Consider the following 18,284-nt stretch of genomic DNA (forward strand, 5'->3'; position numbering starts at 1 on the left):
CCGGCTACATGATATTATATTGATGCATGGTGCTCCGCGTCAATTGCTTACAGACCGCGGCCGCACCTTTTTGGCCAAAGTCATTGACGACATCATGAGTGCCTGCTCAATACAGCATAAATTTACCACCTCCTACCACCCCCAAACGAACGGCCTCACTGAGCGTTTGAACCGCACCCTTACAGACATGTTATCCAAATACGTTTCAGACGACCACCGTGACTGGGACCTGGCTCTACCTTACATTACCTTTGCATATAACTCTTCCCGTCTCGAAACTGCTGGCTTTTCCCCATTTTACCTCTTGTATGGCCGCGAACCGACGCTACCACTGGACACTGTGCTTCCGTCCGCCACAGCTTCAACTAGCGATTATGTCCGTGATGCAATCGCCCATGCTGACCATGCTCGCCAACTTGCGCGCGCTCGTCTACAAGTGTCTCAAGACAAGCAGAAACAACGCTACGACCTCCGTCACCGTGATGCCCATTTTGTGCCCGGAGCCCTCGTGTTGCTTTGGTCCCCATCGCGTAAAGTCGGCCTTTGTGAAAAACTGCTTTTCTGTTACACAGGCCCATATCGCGTGATACGCAAAGTGACCGATGTCACCTATGAAATCGTTCTAGCCACGCCCACGACTTCCTCCGCTGTGACAACCAGTGACATTGTCCACGTTCCCCGACTCAAGCCCTACAACTCTCCATGCCCCTTGGATATTTAACAGCACCGTGACGGTGCTTTTGCCGCCGGGGGGTAATATTACGATATGATTCCGCGAGAGACGAGCAGCCGCGAGAACGACGAAGAAGTTGGTCGGTGCCCTCGGCACGAGCGAGTGTCAGCCTGGCTGCCTGGCTCCAGTGTAAATAGCGTGTAAATAGCATCTCTCGTCTGTGTCTTTCCACACGTAACAATATATATATATATACATATATATATATATATATATATATGCGTGTGTTTGAGTGCGTGTCCTGGCGCCTGCCACCTCTGACAATGTGTCGCCAAAAAGCCACGCTCCCGTGTTTCGAGCAAGATTATGAGCATTTCCGATTAACCTAAATAGGCAATTTCGCGGGTCTCGGAAACGTTTTCTTTTTCTTCTTGCATTGAGCTAATATTGCGGCTAAAATCACTCTCAAAAAACTTCATGGTTGCCAAAACAAAAATGTAGTTTTTGCCGTGCTCTCGTCGCAATGCTTAGGGTCCACTTTAAGCGGCTTCCCCTTTCTGTTTCAGAGAGTTTAGATTGCGCCTTGCACGTGACCGCTCCTCTTTCTCGGATGACTTCGTCTTAGTCACGAGACGTGGCGCCACCGACGCCGACCTCGACCACATCTATTCTGGCTACGTGGTGGGTGAGTGCGAGGTCCATGACGGACTATTCATTCGGTAAACCCCTCTATGTGGTCGGTAGATTATATCTTGGCTGTGAGCGTTTTAGGTCACAGACGGAGTACGGAAGAATCTGTCTGTCATGAAACAGGCCCATGGCAGGCTACTTATTCGGTATACTCGTTTATATGGTTCGCTGATCACAGCTTGGTTACGAGCGTTCCAGCTCGTAAAAGCACATACCAAAAGAGTAGCCTGTCTTGGCCCACGCAGCTCTGTGACAGACTACTCCTTCAGTCTAACCGTTTGAGTGACCCGTAGATTACAACTTGTTGATGAGCACTTCTGGTCACAACCAAGTGGCAAAACAAGGAACTTGAGGTTTCATATGAATCTCTCTTCGATGTCCATATGTAAAATTCTCACATATGTTCTTTACACTGTCAACGCCACGTGCTTTTTTGTGTGCTTTTCTCCCTTCGCGATAGTCGCAATAGAGCAGTTATAATGTTCTAGCCGATCTAACGACATCATACCATTTCTATAGTTGAGTTTCAAACTCCAGGCTTGCTTATGTACTTCTATGCGGGCATGGAAAGAGAGCAATGGGGAATGCTGGGGGGGGGGGGGGGGAGGGGGAGGAAGGGGAAGGTATTTAGGTGGCGTACCGCGCATGAACTGCAAGATGAATGTCGTTGTCATCCAGCGTCTCCTAAAGAGTGCTATAAGTGGCTAATGCAACCGAACAATGCAACACTCATTGAAAATACTCGTTATGCAGCTTTCCTGACCGTCCGTGACGACATGTTAGTTTGTTGTTCGGCTCTATATGCGGCATTTTATGCTTAGCGTTGCGGTCCATATGTGACGCGACAGTCAGCAGACCGTTCACACGCAACAGCAAAACATTTGCTAATATATATATATACATTGATACCGAATATATATATATATATATCCGAATGTATAGCTACCAAAAGATAGAGTTCCTCGGTTCTACTTGTTTTTCTTCGTGGGGTTATGTGTGTAGAGAAAGTGGGACCGAGAAACTATCCTTTGTTAGTTACAACCACTCGAACATAACAGAGAGTGAATCCAGAGAAAGCATAAGGGAGGATAATAAAAGTAGACGGAAAGACAATTTGCCGTTGGTGGCAGCTGAACATTATCCGCATAACGTGCGCGTTGCTTTACAAATTAAGCTACGGTGGCGCGCATTCTCCCACACACTTTCTTGTGTATATTGCAAGTGTGCAATATCGAACCTGAGAGTGTTAACGCTGCACACATACCACGGCCGCGCAGATCTGGAACATCACTTTAATTACCGGTGTGACGTAGTACGTGAGCTTAGGACCAAGCAACTGGCCAATAAAACATTGTATGCTACCTCATGGTACCAAGCATCGGCAAGATTATCGGCGAGTAAGTACAATCTGACAGAGTAGGGATAAGGAACGTACAGAACAACTTCAGTTTGGCCTGGTTGGTGTTTACTGCATATCGTATTGACCGCAAATAAAAACGGGGACAGCGGAAGTGAACACACAAACGACACGGGCGGCCGCCCGTGTCGCTTTTGTGTTCTCTTCCGCTGTGCCCGTCTTTATTTGCGGTCAATATGATATAAAAGGAAGTATCTGGTGCCAACGCACGCGAGCATGCCTGTTTCCACATGGGGATACATGTTATTTCCGTGTGGTATAAGGGTGCCGAATTCATGTCCGTACCGCACAAAACTAAGCAGAGCTGAAGCGAAGAATCCCTCAGCCGATGTGTGTTTTCCACTCTCAGGCGCAGACAACAGCCGCGTCATAGGAGCCGTCATTGACGGCGTGTTCACCGGCCGTATTGTGCTGTCCACCGATGAGGAATTCTACGTTGAGCGCGCCACTCGGTTCCTGGCGGTCTCTAAACCGGGGCCGTTCCACTCGGTGATCTACTCGGCCCGTGACGTCACTATGGGAAACAGCGCCTTCTGTGGCGTGGAAGACCTCGGCCAAACCGACACGCATGCCAACTTGCATCAGCATCGCGAGGCTTCTTCAAAGGTACACCATTGGTTCGTGATCGAGTGATATATGGCACAACGCGTGTATTACTGTGCAGATGAGTACGTTATTTCGGAAGTGGGGATGGCATCATTCAAGCGTACGGACAGATTATGCGAGACTCGGTACAGCGCTTTTCGTTTTTTCCACTGTTAGTCTAGTAAACGAGCTCTTAGACGCTTTGCGACAGTGGACCGTTAGCCGCTACTCCACATAAGCATTAATGCCTTTTGTTTGCTGACGATTTGAGCGGGTTTTATACTTCCCAACATGACTGCCAACATAAAGAGTCATCGGACTTGTTGGCATCATTCATAGGAAAAATATTGCATAATACTAGTAGGAGGAGCTAGTCTATAGACTGGTCGCATTCGTGTAAAGAAGCCTTCAATTTGTTGCTCTTGGAGAACAATCTTTGGTTCATTAATACTGAGAAATTTCCTATATATTCTCTTTATTTCTTTCTCGTTTTTTAGCCATCCGCCCCGTGTACGATAAAACTGCGGTGTTGTTTGTGTCTTTCTAGCTCTTATTGCGATAGAAATTATATATACACTGCAGGCTCACTTTTGCCATCGGCCTGGTGTTCCGCATAAAGACCGAGGGCGATAACATCGTTGCCGCGCGCCGTATGCTTTATGAGCGAGTGAAAACGTTTGAAGGTGAACCGACGATGGTGGCTGAATCTCGCGCGCGCAAAGGAGGAAAGCGGGGGGTAAGCGCGCCGTGTTCTGACGCGTGCGAAAGGCAGCGGGGTGAAGGAAAGGGGGTTCCACTACAGTGACTGCTCTGCATGGCGCGGCCGTGCGGGGGCTTCATCTTCAAAGCGAATCTGCGATGGGCGACAGAGTTCATCCAGTACTGATAGCTTCGTGTGCGCTGTGTTTTCGCCGCTTAGTATGCGTTGAACTGAGAGACAGCACGAAGGTCAATTTGCTCGCTGATGCTGCTGCGCTTCCTCACTTCGGCCTTTTGACAGCGAGTTTTCGCGGTCAGTAAGGAAGATGTGCTCGTGTTTGCGAGTGCACCCGTGACACCGTGCTTTTTAATTTAGTTAGTGAGCCAATGTTTACAAGTTTACACGGCCGATAAAACTACTATCCATGTAGCTGTCTATTAATTTGCTATCGCAATCGATGCTTCGCCTTTTGGGCCAAATAGCGACATTTTTTCATACCACGCGCTGTCCACTCGCAATGTTGCCAGTTGAAACTAAATGTGTTTTAAGCATTGCTAACCGCGTGAAATGTTGTAAATGTTTAAATGACAGGGTAGCAGACTAAGAAATAATGCTCAAATGCGCAATCCCTGCACGTTTCCATTTCACAAAGTGTACGGTGTCATTAAACTTGGCCAGCTGACGTGAAAGCGTTTCAGGAGTCTTCTCATCAATCTATTCAACAAAAGCCTATTATGAGAGTGGGTCATCTGAATCCGTGTTGCTGTCCTCCTCCACGCTTCAACACTGCAGAAATAGGTGCCTACCATTGCCTACCACTTACCACGGAGCGCTCTCATTTAGCTAGACGTTGTGCCTCGGCATGACTACGGTCAGTCGTAAACGGGAACAAGTGGCTCTTCAAATCGGAGGTCGTCCAACCCTTGCTTGAATCAACGTGCGCTGAATCGCCTTTGAGAGAATGGTGGCCAACCATATCGATGTTTGTTTCTCCAGGTATCTAACAAACGAATATGTCTTGCCTGCGCCGAATTCGAAGAGGAATTTCGTTAGTCGCGAAATAAGATTTGGGGCGACACACATTCCACTTGAATGTAGCAAACTAGATGCACCAGTCTATCACCTCTTTTGAGAACCGTGACGAGGTCTTCACTCTTTGAAAATGATTTTCAAATTTAGACCAGTGAGAAAGTGATCTGTCGCTCCTCTTACATTGGCAGGCAACCGGACGCCATCGCTTAAAACGCTCGCTGCGGACTTCTGCACAGCAGCTCAGCACCGAGTCTGACGTGACGCGTGGATCTGTCACTCACAAGTGGCCTTCGGCGAATCGGCCTAAGCTACTGCAGAAGCGCACAGCTCTGAGCGCAGGCGTCGCTGAACGCCGCCGCGGATTGCCGTACCAGCCGTTGAAGCGCGTGTGTCACCTACAGATCAACGTTGACCATCTGCTCTTCGAAGCCGTGCTTCAGGACGTTGAAGGCGACGTGGTCCGTGCTTACGACACCGTCACGGCTATGGTTGCTTCGCACGCGGCCTCAGCCTCCGAGATTTTCGGCGCCACCAACTTCCTGGGCATCACAGGCATTTCGTTCGCCGTGCAGCACGTCCAGGTATCTAACTATCGACCTTCTCCTGGCCATGACGACACCTAATTACCCGAGACTAGAAGCATCAAGCTATGGAGCTTATTCAGTTCTTAGCAGAGTGGAACCTGCTAACGCTGTCTCCGATGACGTCGGAACATTTCGTATCTCTGGGAAAGTTGTGTCTCACTCAACGTTGCAAACGATGCCGGCTCTCTGAAAACAAAACAAGAATGTTTTTACCCGAAGTGGCTCCTCTGCAGTAAGTGTCCGTACGGAGAAGCCCGCTTCACACGTGACATTGGTTTTACCGAGGAGGACGAGGGCTTACGCTCGTGTGTAACCAGGCCCGCCGCTGTGGCTCAGCGGCTATGGCCTTCTGCTGCTGAGCACGAAATCGCGGGTTCGATTACTGGCCTCGGCGGCCGCATTTGCGTGGTGGCGGAGTGCAAAAAATAAAAATAAAAACAAAAGAAAACTGTTAGGTGCACGCTAACGAACTCAAGGCGCCCAAATTTAATCCAGAGCTCTCCACTACGGTGTCTCCCATCGTCACAGTGTTGCCTTGGGAACTTAAACCACACCAATTAATCAATCTCGAATGTAACCGGGGGAAAAAGCGCTACGATGGGAACAGTCAGCGTTGTTAATATATGAATGCATACGGCCTTAGCCACGATAGAACTTGATATCACTTGATTCTGAAACTAACGTTTATTAAATCGTGACAGTGTGACCTATAGACGCTGAGGGGGGGTGCTGAGTTGTCGCGAATAAACGTGCGGTGACTGACTGACGATCGGACCCGCATCACAACTGGAGCGTGACAAATGGCACGAGAACAAAGCGCTTGCGCGAACAGGCCATCCGTGGCCTTGTCACAGTACGACTGCCTGCTTACAGTACGACTAAAGAGCTTTAGTTTTTAGGAAGACGCATATACTGAAGGCGGTTGTGATGCCACTTGACACCGCCTTCTGAATCTCTTGTCTTTCTGCGTTGTTCGTCCTTTTTGTTTGCTACTCATTTGCTTCTTTTAATTGCATCCGCCTTCACTAGTTCTTGTTTCAGATACCTCTTTCACTCCCTTGTACAAATTCGGCGCACTGATGACAAAATTTCAATTCGTAGCCCGCTCTTCTCCATCTAAGTTGTTTCGTCAACGTTTGTCGTTCGCGCTCAGCACTCACGAATACTTTGAGGCAGATATAGCAGGTATATAATTAAGGCAATATTTTATATGTTGTCTGAACACAAAAACACAACATGGTCCAATTTTACAACAACGGAAAATATTAAATTCGGGGGTTTGGGTGCCAAATTCACGATATGATTATGATGCACGCCGTATACGGCGTGCCTCATAATTATATCGTCAGTGGGCGACTCCGAATTAATTTTGGCCACTGTTACGACTTTGCACCGCTGCCACCGCTATTCCGACTTTGAGGTGGTCCCGTAGCGCTCGTCACCCGTTTCGTGACAGAGCGTTGGTAGCGAAGACTCCGAGTCGGGCGTCGGTGAGAATAACAAAAGGGACTTTATACACTATATACAGGTCATTATACAGGACATGAATGGATCGGTACTGGGGCCGAGAGCTCACAGCAAACGCGACTGTTCCCGCACGGCGACGTCCGGCGAAAACGCGTGACACATCTCACTCCAGTCGAGAGCGGCACTCTGCTCCCGGTGGGTCGGCGGATCCGGTTTTCCAGACGGCGCGTCGCGGCTTATAAGCCCCGAGAAACCATTGTCACTCAAACGGCCCAATACAAAGCCAGCACTCGACGGTCGTCCGAGAGGTCAAACCAGCGACCGCGCTGGCCACCCCGTTCAAAGTTGGCGGGCGCGGTGACCTCCCGGCAAAGGGAGGTACGGCGCCGGGCTGTCTGGCACTTGGTGGCACGTTTAAACATGTTGCTCGCCGACACTTCTCCGCAGGACACCGCTGCCTGACGGCTCAGCATCTTGACTTGTCAAGGGAGAATTAGGGCGCTGTGCCTTTCGGCGCAGCCCCGGGTTTGTCCAAAGGGCGCTCGCAGGATAAATTCTGCATCTTGTAGATTCGGAATCCGGGCTGGTGGTAATGGCACAACACCACCTAGGGTTCTATAACGTGCACCCAATGCACGGTACAAGGGCGAGTTTGCCTTTCGCCCCCATTGAAATGCGACCGCCGCGGCCAGGATTTGATGCCGCGCCCTACGACAGTGACGTCGTTGGTTCTTGCTTTCTTAGACGCTTTATTTTACGCATGGTTTTCTTTTCTGCTATATAATTAGCGCTGCTCCATATTTGCATTCCTATTCGCACTTCCTCTTGTTATGTGCCGATAAAACAACACACAACCGTCGTGCGATAGGAGTCGGAGGAGCTTGTCGTGTACAGTCTCTCGCTACTGTAATATTTTGTTCGCCACGTTTTTTTTTTTGATAATGTTAACAGTGTTCTGCCGTATTCTACCCTGTTGTATTTGTATAAAAAGCGACATGCACCACTGACGCCCTGTAATGAGTACTTAAAGTCGCGATCGATACTTTTCTGGTAACAGTTTCCGCAATATGGGCAATACAAGCACAGCAAAGTTCTAAAGAAGCCGCATTGGCGTAGAATAGCATTGTGATCTTACTTAATTATCCCTTTTGCCATGGGCTCGAGAAATGAAGTGGAAGCTTTTGCAACTACTTTCATTGCTGCCGTCTTACGGCTTGCCCCGAGCAAGGTATCAAATTTTCTCATTAAGCCGCATCGCTGTGCTTCTGTCCACAACATGGACATACCGCAGATCAACGACTCCTCCGCTTGCGAGGGCCAGCGCCAACGTACGAATCCGTTCTGCTGGGAAAACCTGGACGCCATTCACCTGCTGGCTAAGCTGTCGCTTTCTGACTACAGCGCCTACTGTGCCTCGTACCTGTGGACGCACCGCAATTTTCCCGGTGGACTTCTTGGCGTAGCCTACATGGCTGAAGGCGGCGGTGAGCGCGGGAAGTTCGCTATGCTGCGCTCAGACAAAACTGTAAAACTAAAGAAGCAAGGGAGCTGCACTGGAAAACTGTAGCGTTACTTGACTGTAGTACCTGCTACGGATCTAGCTGGGCGTTTTGGCGCAGTACCGACGAACCGAACGAGCGACCGGAGCAATGTATCGAGTACCGCGCGTGTCCATGGAGCGACAGCTGTCAAATACGTGAAAATCCGCATTTGAAATTTGAAGTCTATATAGAATAACCTGCATGCGTTACATATTTGTTTACTTTTTCAATAAGAGCATGCCATCTGAAAGCTGTTCGTGCACTGGAGGACTTCGGAAAGACAACAAGCAATTGTTATTGCGAACATATCATTAGCAAAGGTGGCCAACCAATGACAAACGCCTGCTACCAGCACAGTGTTTGGTACTTCAGCCCCAGAATCTGATAAGCAGAACATGAGCTGGGGAGTGCCAGCGAACAGAACAGAAAACAAGAAAATCGAGAGGAAGGCCAATACTAACTTGGCGGTAAGGCGCTCGGCTTTTGCCTGCATGAACTGAGCAAGTTAATGCCCAAGAACTTGCTTGAATGCATCAACTTGCGACCAAGTGCTTGGTGGAATAAATATAACGAAGAAATTGCCTGAATTTATTTGTTCATTTGGTGATTTAGCTGCCCCCAACCCCCTTTTTCTGAGTGAGAGAGAAAGCCGCGGCTCGCACGTGAGGAGGAGCGGTGATGGCTTCGGTTTCGCGAAACTGTCGAGCTGTATACGGCTGCACCGACAGGATCAGTGTTCGCATGAGTCGTGTTGAACACAGCTCGAAATGATCGCCTCTCCGTTTTGACGCAGGCTACCCTGGCGGCATCTGCGAGCCCTACCAGCGTACTGGGGAGGGCGAAGGGGGCATGCGGCGCTCCGCCTTTGCGAGCCTCAACACTGGTATCATCACTTTCCAGAACCACAACGGCCGCGTTCCCCAGCGCGTCACCGAGATAACATTCGCGCACGAGCTGGGACACAACTTCGGGTCGCCCGTGAGTGTGCATCGCACAAGGACACCCTTACACGCATATGAATTTTGGTTTTACAGGCTACGTACATGTCGACAACCGTTCGTTTGTTAAAGGTTAAGCGGCAACCACATAGAACGTGTTAACGACGTACAGTTAATGTCCAGTGGCTCGGCGTCAGCACGCCCATTTTACGTTGCGCGATTATCGTACTCTAATCCCGGATGAAATGCCTTACGCCCGTGTTTACTACTAGAAGAAAATAATAATTCGTGCGCATTTGGACCTGGACAACAGCGATACTATCGCGTGATAGGACATAGATCATTTGACTCCCGTTGTCGTCATGCTTAATACACATTTTATGCGTTTCCTGCATTACGTGTTCGAAGCCCTGTATAATGCGTTTCCCGTCTAGTCAACCCACTGTCAAGTCCGAGTATATAGACCTGGAGATTTCTACCGGACTATGCGTCTCCTTGCCACTTCTTTCACTCCACTTAGGCTTATGAGTTATGTAAAAAACCAGGTCACCGTTTGCGTAAGTCAGCGAGTCCGTTACACTAAGACGTGTCCGCATGAGATGGCACTGATGTCCGCGCTTACGCCAGCGCCCCGCAAGCACTGACGTTGCACGCAGTGCGGCTGTGGGCAAAGCAGGTAAAGCGCATGTGTTCGAAGGCAGCGGCGACGACGTCATACACGATGCTCCAGGCGTGAATACAAGCTTGTGGGAAGAACCTTCGCGCAGATTTTCCAATGCGGCGGCGCTCAAGTTTACTCAATTTTACTCGCGCGTTTTTGTTATACGCTAGCCGTCCTTAATACTATCCCATAGTTTGAGCGCATATACATGACTACTAGGCTATAGACGGAAATAGTACTGTGGAGACGCCTTTATTGTGAATGGAACTCAAGCTGGCGAAGCCATCTTTGTATCGGTTCATGCATGCCGGGAAATCCGAATGGCGCCGCGCTAGTGCGAAGGGGCGGCTGAGCACTCGTCGCTAGCGTCGCATGGAAGAACTCGCAGAAGACGATGGAGAACCAAAGCGACGGTTTGCAAAAGTGCGTACTGAGTTATGTCATACACCCCATAACAAGGTCATCAAACTTGCACGAAGTGTCCGTCAAGCGCAACTTTGGGATCATTGGGGGGGCGGACTAAAAGCGAAGTGCTCGAAAAGGCGTGGGTTGCGACGTAGACTACTGAATAAGCTTGATAGTCACGCTGAGGAGCAGGATGCCATGGCACTGAAGTTGCCACTAGGACATTCGCACTTGGATAGGGGGAGATTACATGGTAGGGGCGCCGACATGACACCGAGCACATAATCTACGCAAGTTCTCGTTCAATATTACTGCTAAAAGGGGAGCACGCGTGCACGCTTTCTTCTATAAAAAGGTTTCGCATGTTGTGGTTTTTTTTTTCGCAAGCAATTAACGTCCTCCTCCTAGCATGACTTTCCCGCGGAGTGTGTTCCGGGCGGCACCGACGGCAACTACGTCATGTTCGCCAACGCGCAGACTGGCAGCGCGCCAAACAACCGCAAGTTTTCGCCCTGCAGCGTGGCCAACATTTCCATCGTCCTCGACGAGATGTTCACGGGTGAAGGGACGCGCCCGAATTGCTTTCAGGGTGAGTCGTGCTCTTTAGAAGATATGCTTCATCCGCCTTCAAAAACGTGTCCTACAAACGCAAACCGCCCTGTTAATTCTCGCACTAGTTCATGATATCGAAGAGGCACAGATGTTCTCCCAAGGTTCAAGCTTTTGCTATTCATGTAATACGTTCAGGGAAAAAGCGGCAAGTTACACCAGTTCGTGCAGTGGCGCAAGCCAAGTTCTTCGAACTTGCAACAATGCTGGTTATGCATCTCTCACAATCCAACGATCCGAAATAAAGACGCTAGTACACCTTACGTTAGAAGACATGACACTCGAGAGAGCTGAGTACCTTGGTCCAACAGTGGATTAGAAGACATCACTGAAAGGAAAAATGTATCTACGACCTTGTGGTGCTAGCCGCATCTGTCCTGTTGTATATCTTATGACCTAACGTTTCCTTGATACTTCTGTGTGTACCATGGGCCAAAGCATGTGTCGCCGTTTTTAGTTTCAGTAATTAATCCACATCACATAAATCTCATTCATTAAATTTTCTCCTTGCCCACCGCTAATGCACCTAACGTAGATGAACACATCGACACACCCCACAGGCGATATGTCTGTCTGTCTGTCTGTCTCTGTATTCTGTGTCTATCTTTCTTTCTTTATGGCTGTGTCTTCGTGCTGCATCGTGTCCTTCAGCAAGCGCCGTCTGGCCCACCAACATGTCCTGCAATATATTGCCCGCAGGTCCTAGTTTGCATGCCTGCGTGTTCATGCATTTTCATATAGAAGCGACAGAACAAAGTCAAAGCAATTGTTCTTTGTAGTCAGCTTTCCATTGTGCTTATTTTCGTTGTGTCCAGAACCAACGGCTCCGTTCTGCGGCAACATGATCCGTGAAGAAACAGAGGAATGCGATTGCGGTGACGACAACTGTCTCGACAGGTGCTGCTATCCGCGCAAGCATCCCAAGCGTTGCACTCTGCGTGCTGGCGCCAAGTGCAGGTGAGAAAATTCATCACACTTGTATCACTCTCCTCTCGTTATTTAAACAATACCGAGGCATGCATTGTACAAGTTTTAACCTTTGTAAAGTCTAGAAAATAACATTTTTGTGTCTTGAGTGGTGTGCAGGCTAGCTGTAGCAATGGTATTGTTCACAGATTATAGTGAATCACTGATACTGATGTTAGGTTACTGTCATCAAAAAATTAGAGGCAATAATATTTGCGCTTACAAATAGGAATCAAAAATTGCGCTTCTCGTGCCACAACGTACAACGGGTTTTTCCCACTGTCTCATCTAAAAATGAATTGAATAATCGGGGATCAAGTTTAATAATAATGCCATTTGAGGACACAGCCCTTTATACACTGACAAAAAATATTTGCTGCGGAATTGCTTTTGTGCAAAATGTTCAAGTATTCTTTCGAACATCATTATGTGTGTTTTACCAAGTTTTCTTTTCCTGTTTCTAGATTAGTCTGAAAGATGTTTTGAAATGATCACTCTGGCGTGTAACCTTGTTCGGGTATTAATTTTTTCGGTATTCTGTGATGTGCAGTTGCTTATGCCTTTTCCTGTTTAGTGCACACGTTTGATACTTTTCAGAAGAGCTTATAAATTTTTTGACAACACATATTAGCGAGTTTTCTTTCTATAAGGACAACTATGTAACGTGCGTCCATCACCCTTACTACAGTCCGATTCGTTTACTAGCATCGTCGGTGGATGTGCCACTCCAAAATTTAATACCGGACAAGTTCTAGCTAGTTATATGGAAAACTAAACGATGGGGCATACGTGCATTTCTTTTTCTCAATAAGGTAACCCCACTAACAAATCCAACAAATTGTGCTGATGTTTCTTTAAAAATGCAATGTTAGCAGTGGCTCGATTCCGCACCGACGCTTCCGGCGCCGTATGTTAGCTTTCCCAATAAAGTAGGGATGCACAAGTACTCGAAGTTTCGAATACGAATAGAATACTACAGACTAACTATTCGTATCAGTACACGAAAAGAACATATCTTGTATTTTCGTATATTCGAAACTAACTGCACACTTTGCCACAGCCGAATGTTAGTCTGGTTTCTGTTCTCTGTCTGCTGAAGAAAGCATCGCAACTTATGAGGCGCGGAACAACGATGAAAGTTTTCGGAGCAATGCAGAAACAAAATCAGTAATGCAAGCTTTGTTTTCTGCTTCCCGGCGGCAACCTACATGGCAAACTATGACTTTTTCTTGTAGTTTGTCATTTAGTGTTAGTGGCAAACTAGTCACGTAGCAGGGTTGTTTTTATATGAACTATATGAACACTCCAAGCTAATTTCTGCCGTCGTCGTTGCCTTCGCCGCTAGGTTCCGTATAAAGTCCAAGCACGATAACATCTTCGCCGCGCGCCATACGCTGTGTGTTCAAGTGAAAGCGTGCGGTGGTCAGCCAACGACCGAGGCTCAATCTCGGGCACGCCAGGGAGGAAGGCGGGGCGGAAGCGTGCCCACTCCTGTAGCGCGTGAGGCACGGGGGTGGCGCGAGGGAAGTGGGGGGAGGGGGAGCGTTATACTCCGGCGGCTGCTAAAGCCCCTTAAACTTCGCAAAGTACTGCCACGCTTTGAAGAATGCCGCCTCCTCCTCGCGCGCTCTGGTCGAGGCCGTAGCCGCGTCGCTATTGGCCTAATAGCGTCACGTGGGCCCTCGCGCCGCGCATCAGCGCCATTTTTGCTCGAGAAGCGTCTACGGAGTGGCGAGGAGCGCATGTTGGCGCCGTTGCTACGCTCGAGCAGTGTAGGCGGCGCCACGGTCGAGGAGGGAGCGTGAAAGAGAGGAGAAACAAGGAGGAGTGAAAGCGGAGGAGGAGAGTGTCACTACTTTACGAATTTTAAAGGGTTTTAGGCGGCTACTGATTACGGCGCGACCGCGCGGCCACCATATCTTGAAAGCGATTTGCAACGTGAGCAGAGTGCATCCAGTGCCGGTAGCTTCGTATGCGCTGTGTTTTCGACGTTTTTTTCGCGTTTAACTAAACGTTTTGTTCGCGTCGATGTGGGCCGCCGCTCTGCGCAGCTCCAACCTCAAGACACAAGAGTGGGCTGTCCAGCAAGCCCGAGAGGCGGCGACGAGGCAAGGCCTCGAAGTCCCCTCATGGGAGACCTAAGCCCGGGTCGTCAAATTTGCCGGATTCAAAATAAAGTTATTTCCATTCGCGTTTAAGTGAGAGGCAGCACGAAGATCGATTCGGCCGCTGTGGCGCTTCTTCACTTCAGCGTTTCGACAGCAACTTGCCGCGGTCATAGGACGACATGTGTTCATGTTTACCTGAGTGCGCGAGACGCCGTGCTTGTGAATTTAGTTAGTAAGCGAATGTTGACATGTTTGCACGGCCGATAATATTATTCTTACTTCGTATAGCTGCGTACTAATTTGCTATCGCAATCGATGCTGCACCTTTCGGGCGAAAGTGCGACTTTTTTACGCTACAGCTTATGTTTTCCTTGCAAGCAGTCCTTATAGAGGTGTCTGAAGCACACAAGTCCTACAACTTCTTTTCTTTCTTTCTACACAACTTTTGATCTTTTTCGACCGCCATTTATTTAGGATAATTGGAAGTCCAGTCGTACAGCATGCCGCCATTCTTCTTGACAAGTTCGTTTGCAACGAGGCTATAAAGTTGTTGAGAGAGTATTTGCGCAGTTCGTTTTAGTGACATTTGACACATCAGAATAAACAGATTCTGATTTTGATTCTGATTAGTGATATTATGCTTGAAGGTTATCCTTTGTCCCTGATAAGTCTTCTTGAGTCTAGTCAGACAGGAGTGGCGCATACTTATACCTAAATAAATATTTCCTGAGTAAATATATGCATCTGTGCTTGAATATTCGATATTCGACACTCGCTATTCGTATTTTATTTGTATTGGCGAAAGTTGATATTCGTCTACCTCTGCAATAAGAAAATGAAGGTGCCCTACAAATATGACCACTACATCCCACGCAACTGTTTCAGCCCGACCAACGGTGCCTGCTGCAGCGAGAACTGTGCCATTCATAACACCACGCAACCCTGCCGACCAGAAGATGAGTGCCAGTACGCGACTTTCTGCGAGTATCCTTGCATGAGGAGAAACAGTTTATCCTCGAGGAAGCGTGCATAACGCACCGATGAGGGCGACGAGACGAGCATGTGGGCTTCTTCGCCAGTCGTGTTCAGTTGCGATTAATCGCCTCAACGGGACATGTAGATAAATAGGTACGACACACACACACACACACACACACACACACACACACACACACACACACACACACACACACACACACACACACACACATACACACACACACACACACACACACACACACACACACACACACACGCACACACGCACGCACGCACGCACGCACGCACGCACACACACACACACACACACACACACACACACACACACACACACACACACACACACACACACACACACACACACACACACAGACAGAGCGTTCCTTCTGGCGTGGCACTATGTTTCGTGCCAATTAGAAATCGCCGCCGTAAGTAGGTGACTATATGGGGTTGCGCTACTGATCGAGTGCGAGGTCACGGGGTTGTATCCGGGCCGCGGCGACCGCATATAGATGGGGGCGGAGTGCAAAGATGCTCGTGTATCGTGAATTTAGAAGCCCAGGTGGACAAAGTTATCCGGAGTCCTCCACTACGATGTGACCCATAATTAGGTCGTTGTTTTGGCAGGTAAAAAAAAACTCTAGAATTTAATTTTAACTTTCATCACACTTTGTGGTAACAGTAATCAGCTATGGCAAGACGTACCATATCAGTATATGTAAAAACTTTGCATCTCGGTGGATTAGCAGGGGATTTGATCACACCGAGTGTTTCTGTTTCATCAGCGTCTTCTATGTACACAGCACTTTAGATTCTTGGACCTCATTTAAAGGCCAACTGGAACAATATTTTACTTTGGCTAAACTGATTATAAATAAGTATAGGTACGCAATCGAAACAATCTTTTATAAAACAATAAATGTTTCTATTATTACGAGCTCAGCGGGCGAAGCTTGCACTTGGTGGTTATCGAATACAACATAAATCCCAGCACGTTGCCTCCGAAATCTTCAGCGCAGCGCGGGCAGCCGCGCCTAATATCGGTAGCCATACCGAGTAGCCGCGATGATTCTCAAAGTGCTCAGTTGTGTCACATCCGGTTAAGCAGCAATGGCGGTCAAAAATGCCTGTTTCTTGCGAGCCGGTCGTGACGCATCGAGTCGGACTTCAAACGTAATATTTTTCATGGAGGCTTCAATTACCTGCAGAATCAGAAACTACACTTGTGAACTGTCCGAAATTTTGGGCTTTCAAATATAACAACGCGAATGCAATGCACGTATGTCAGCCAGGTACTGGACCTAATTACTTATTGCACTGATCAGTTTTACGTTCTCATGTTTTTGAGAACCGTAAACGGATTAGTACTGCCTTTTGGATAAAATAGCTGCTGATTTGCTATAGTGAAAGCAAGCTAAGCTATCGTCTATATAAATCTTAGGTGCCCTAGACCCAGGTAGGCAATGTGTGTGTCTCAATAGGGTACCCCAGCTAAGGTTAGCCAAGCTGTTATATATATAAAAAAAGGAACAGAAAAACACAGTGCGAAATAACACCTACACTGTTCGGTCGTCAAACCTCTCGTGAACGAACCCCGTAGGTTTTATACAATGTTTTTTTTTTAACAGCTTCGCTAGCGTTAGCGGGGACGCACGGTAGAGTATTGAGCAAACAGCAATCAGCTTCTGGTTGTTGAGAATACCCGGAAAGTTAAGAGGAGGGGGGTCTCCTAATCTGTGAATCTCTGCCTCAACACAGCTAAGCGAACAGAACGGAATTTCGCGTTGACATCCTGACTTATCGTATTTGTTGTGAACATACGTTTGCGGCTAAAGCACTATAATATGTAAATGCTGTATTCGCATCACGTCTTATTCACGTGGCGACCAATGCTGACAATCATGGCACAAATGGAGAACACCGATGTCTACCACGACGTTTTCTGGGCACCGACGCACAAAAAGTGCCGATGTAAGCGCTGGTGTTGCGTTTGGAAGACAGAAATAGGCCAACGGCATTGTAGAAGCGCACTGGGAAGGAAAAGATGTCTGCCTTCATTTTCATAGTCAGAAAAAACTTGCGTACGCGCCTTGACAGAAGCTTCCCGACAGTGGCATGAACAGCGAGTGTCCTCCGTCGGCTTGGAAGCCCGATGGGACGTTGTGCAACCGAGGCACGCAGCTCTGCGAGGCCGGAGAGTGCCAGCACTCTGTCTGCCGCCAGTACAACTTGAACCAGTGCTTCCTCACCGGCCCCGGCCGCACGCCCGAACAGATGTGCCTCATCGCTTGCCAGGAGGACCGTGAGTGATGGCGCTTGTTCACCAGCCGATGTGATAGCCGCTGGCATGAACGCGTGCGTGTTTGTGCGCTCGTGGTTGCGGCTGCGCATGCGCGTGACAGATATCATCATCACGACCATCATCATCATCATGGGCCTGGTTACGCCCCCTGCAGGGCAAAGGCCTCTCCCATACTTCTCCAACTGCCCCGGTCATGTACTAATTGTGGCCATGTTGTCCCTGCAAACTTCCTAATCTCATCCGCCCACCTAACCTTCTGCCGCCCTCTGCTACGCTTCCCTTCCCTTGGGATCCAGTCCGTAACAGTTAATGACCATCGGTTATCTTCCCTCCTCATTACATGTCCTGCCCATGCCCATTTCTTTTTCTTGATTTCAACTAAGATATCATTAACTCGCGTTTGTTCCTTCACCTAATCTGCTCTTTTCTTATCCCTTAACGTTACACCTATCATTCTTCTTTCCATAGCTCGTTGCGTCGTTCTCAATTTCAGTAGAACCCTTTTCGTAAGCCTCCAGGTGTCTGCCCCGTACGTGAGTACTGGTAAGACACAGCTGTCATATACTTTTCTCTTGAGGGATAATGGCAACCAGCTGTTCATGATCTG

At 48.4% G+C, this 18,284-nt stretch overlaps 1 protein-coding gene across 1 annotated transcript in view; it reads left to right on the forward strand.

Annotated features, from left to right (window-relative positions):
• LOC126529854 (disintegrin and metalloproteinase domain-containing protein 10-like) overlaps nucleotides 1-17,781 on the forward strand; it is a 29,507-nt gene extending 11,726 nt beyond the window's left edge. Inside the window, exons 3-11 of the mRNA XM_055070205.2 lie at nucleotides 1,240-1,358; nucleotides 3,130-3,386; nucleotides 5,286-5,678; nucleotides 8,440-8,632; nucleotides 9,483-9,667; nucleotides 11,102-11,282; nucleotides 12,118-12,259; nucleotides 15,262-15,360; nucleotides 17,487-17,781. Of these exons, the coding sequence (XP_054926180.1) occupies nucleotides 1,240-1,358; nucleotides 3,130-3,386; nucleotides 5,286-5,678; nucleotides 8,440-8,632; nucleotides 9,483-9,667; nucleotides 11,102-11,282; nucleotides 12,118-12,259; nucleotides 15,262-15,360; nucleotides 17,487-17,685 (1,768 nt within the window). The 3' untranslated portion in view covers nucleotides 17,686-17,781. The remainder of the gene's footprint in view (nucleotides 1-1,239; nucleotides 1,359-3,129; nucleotides 3,387-5,285; nucleotides 5,679-8,439; nucleotides 8,633-9,482; nucleotides 9,668-11,101; nucleotides 11,283-12,117; nucleotides 12,260-15,261; nucleotides 15,361-17,486) is intronic.
• Nucleotides 17,782-18,284: the final 503 nt, after the last annotated feature.

This window comes from Dermacentor andersoni, chromosome 5, assembly GCF_023375885.2.
Source record: "Dermacentor andersoni chromosome 5, qqDerAnde1_hic_scaffold, whole genome shotgun sequence".
NCBI lineage: Eukaryota > Metazoa > Arthropoda > Arachnida > Ixodida > Ixodidae > Dermacentor > Dermacentor andersoni.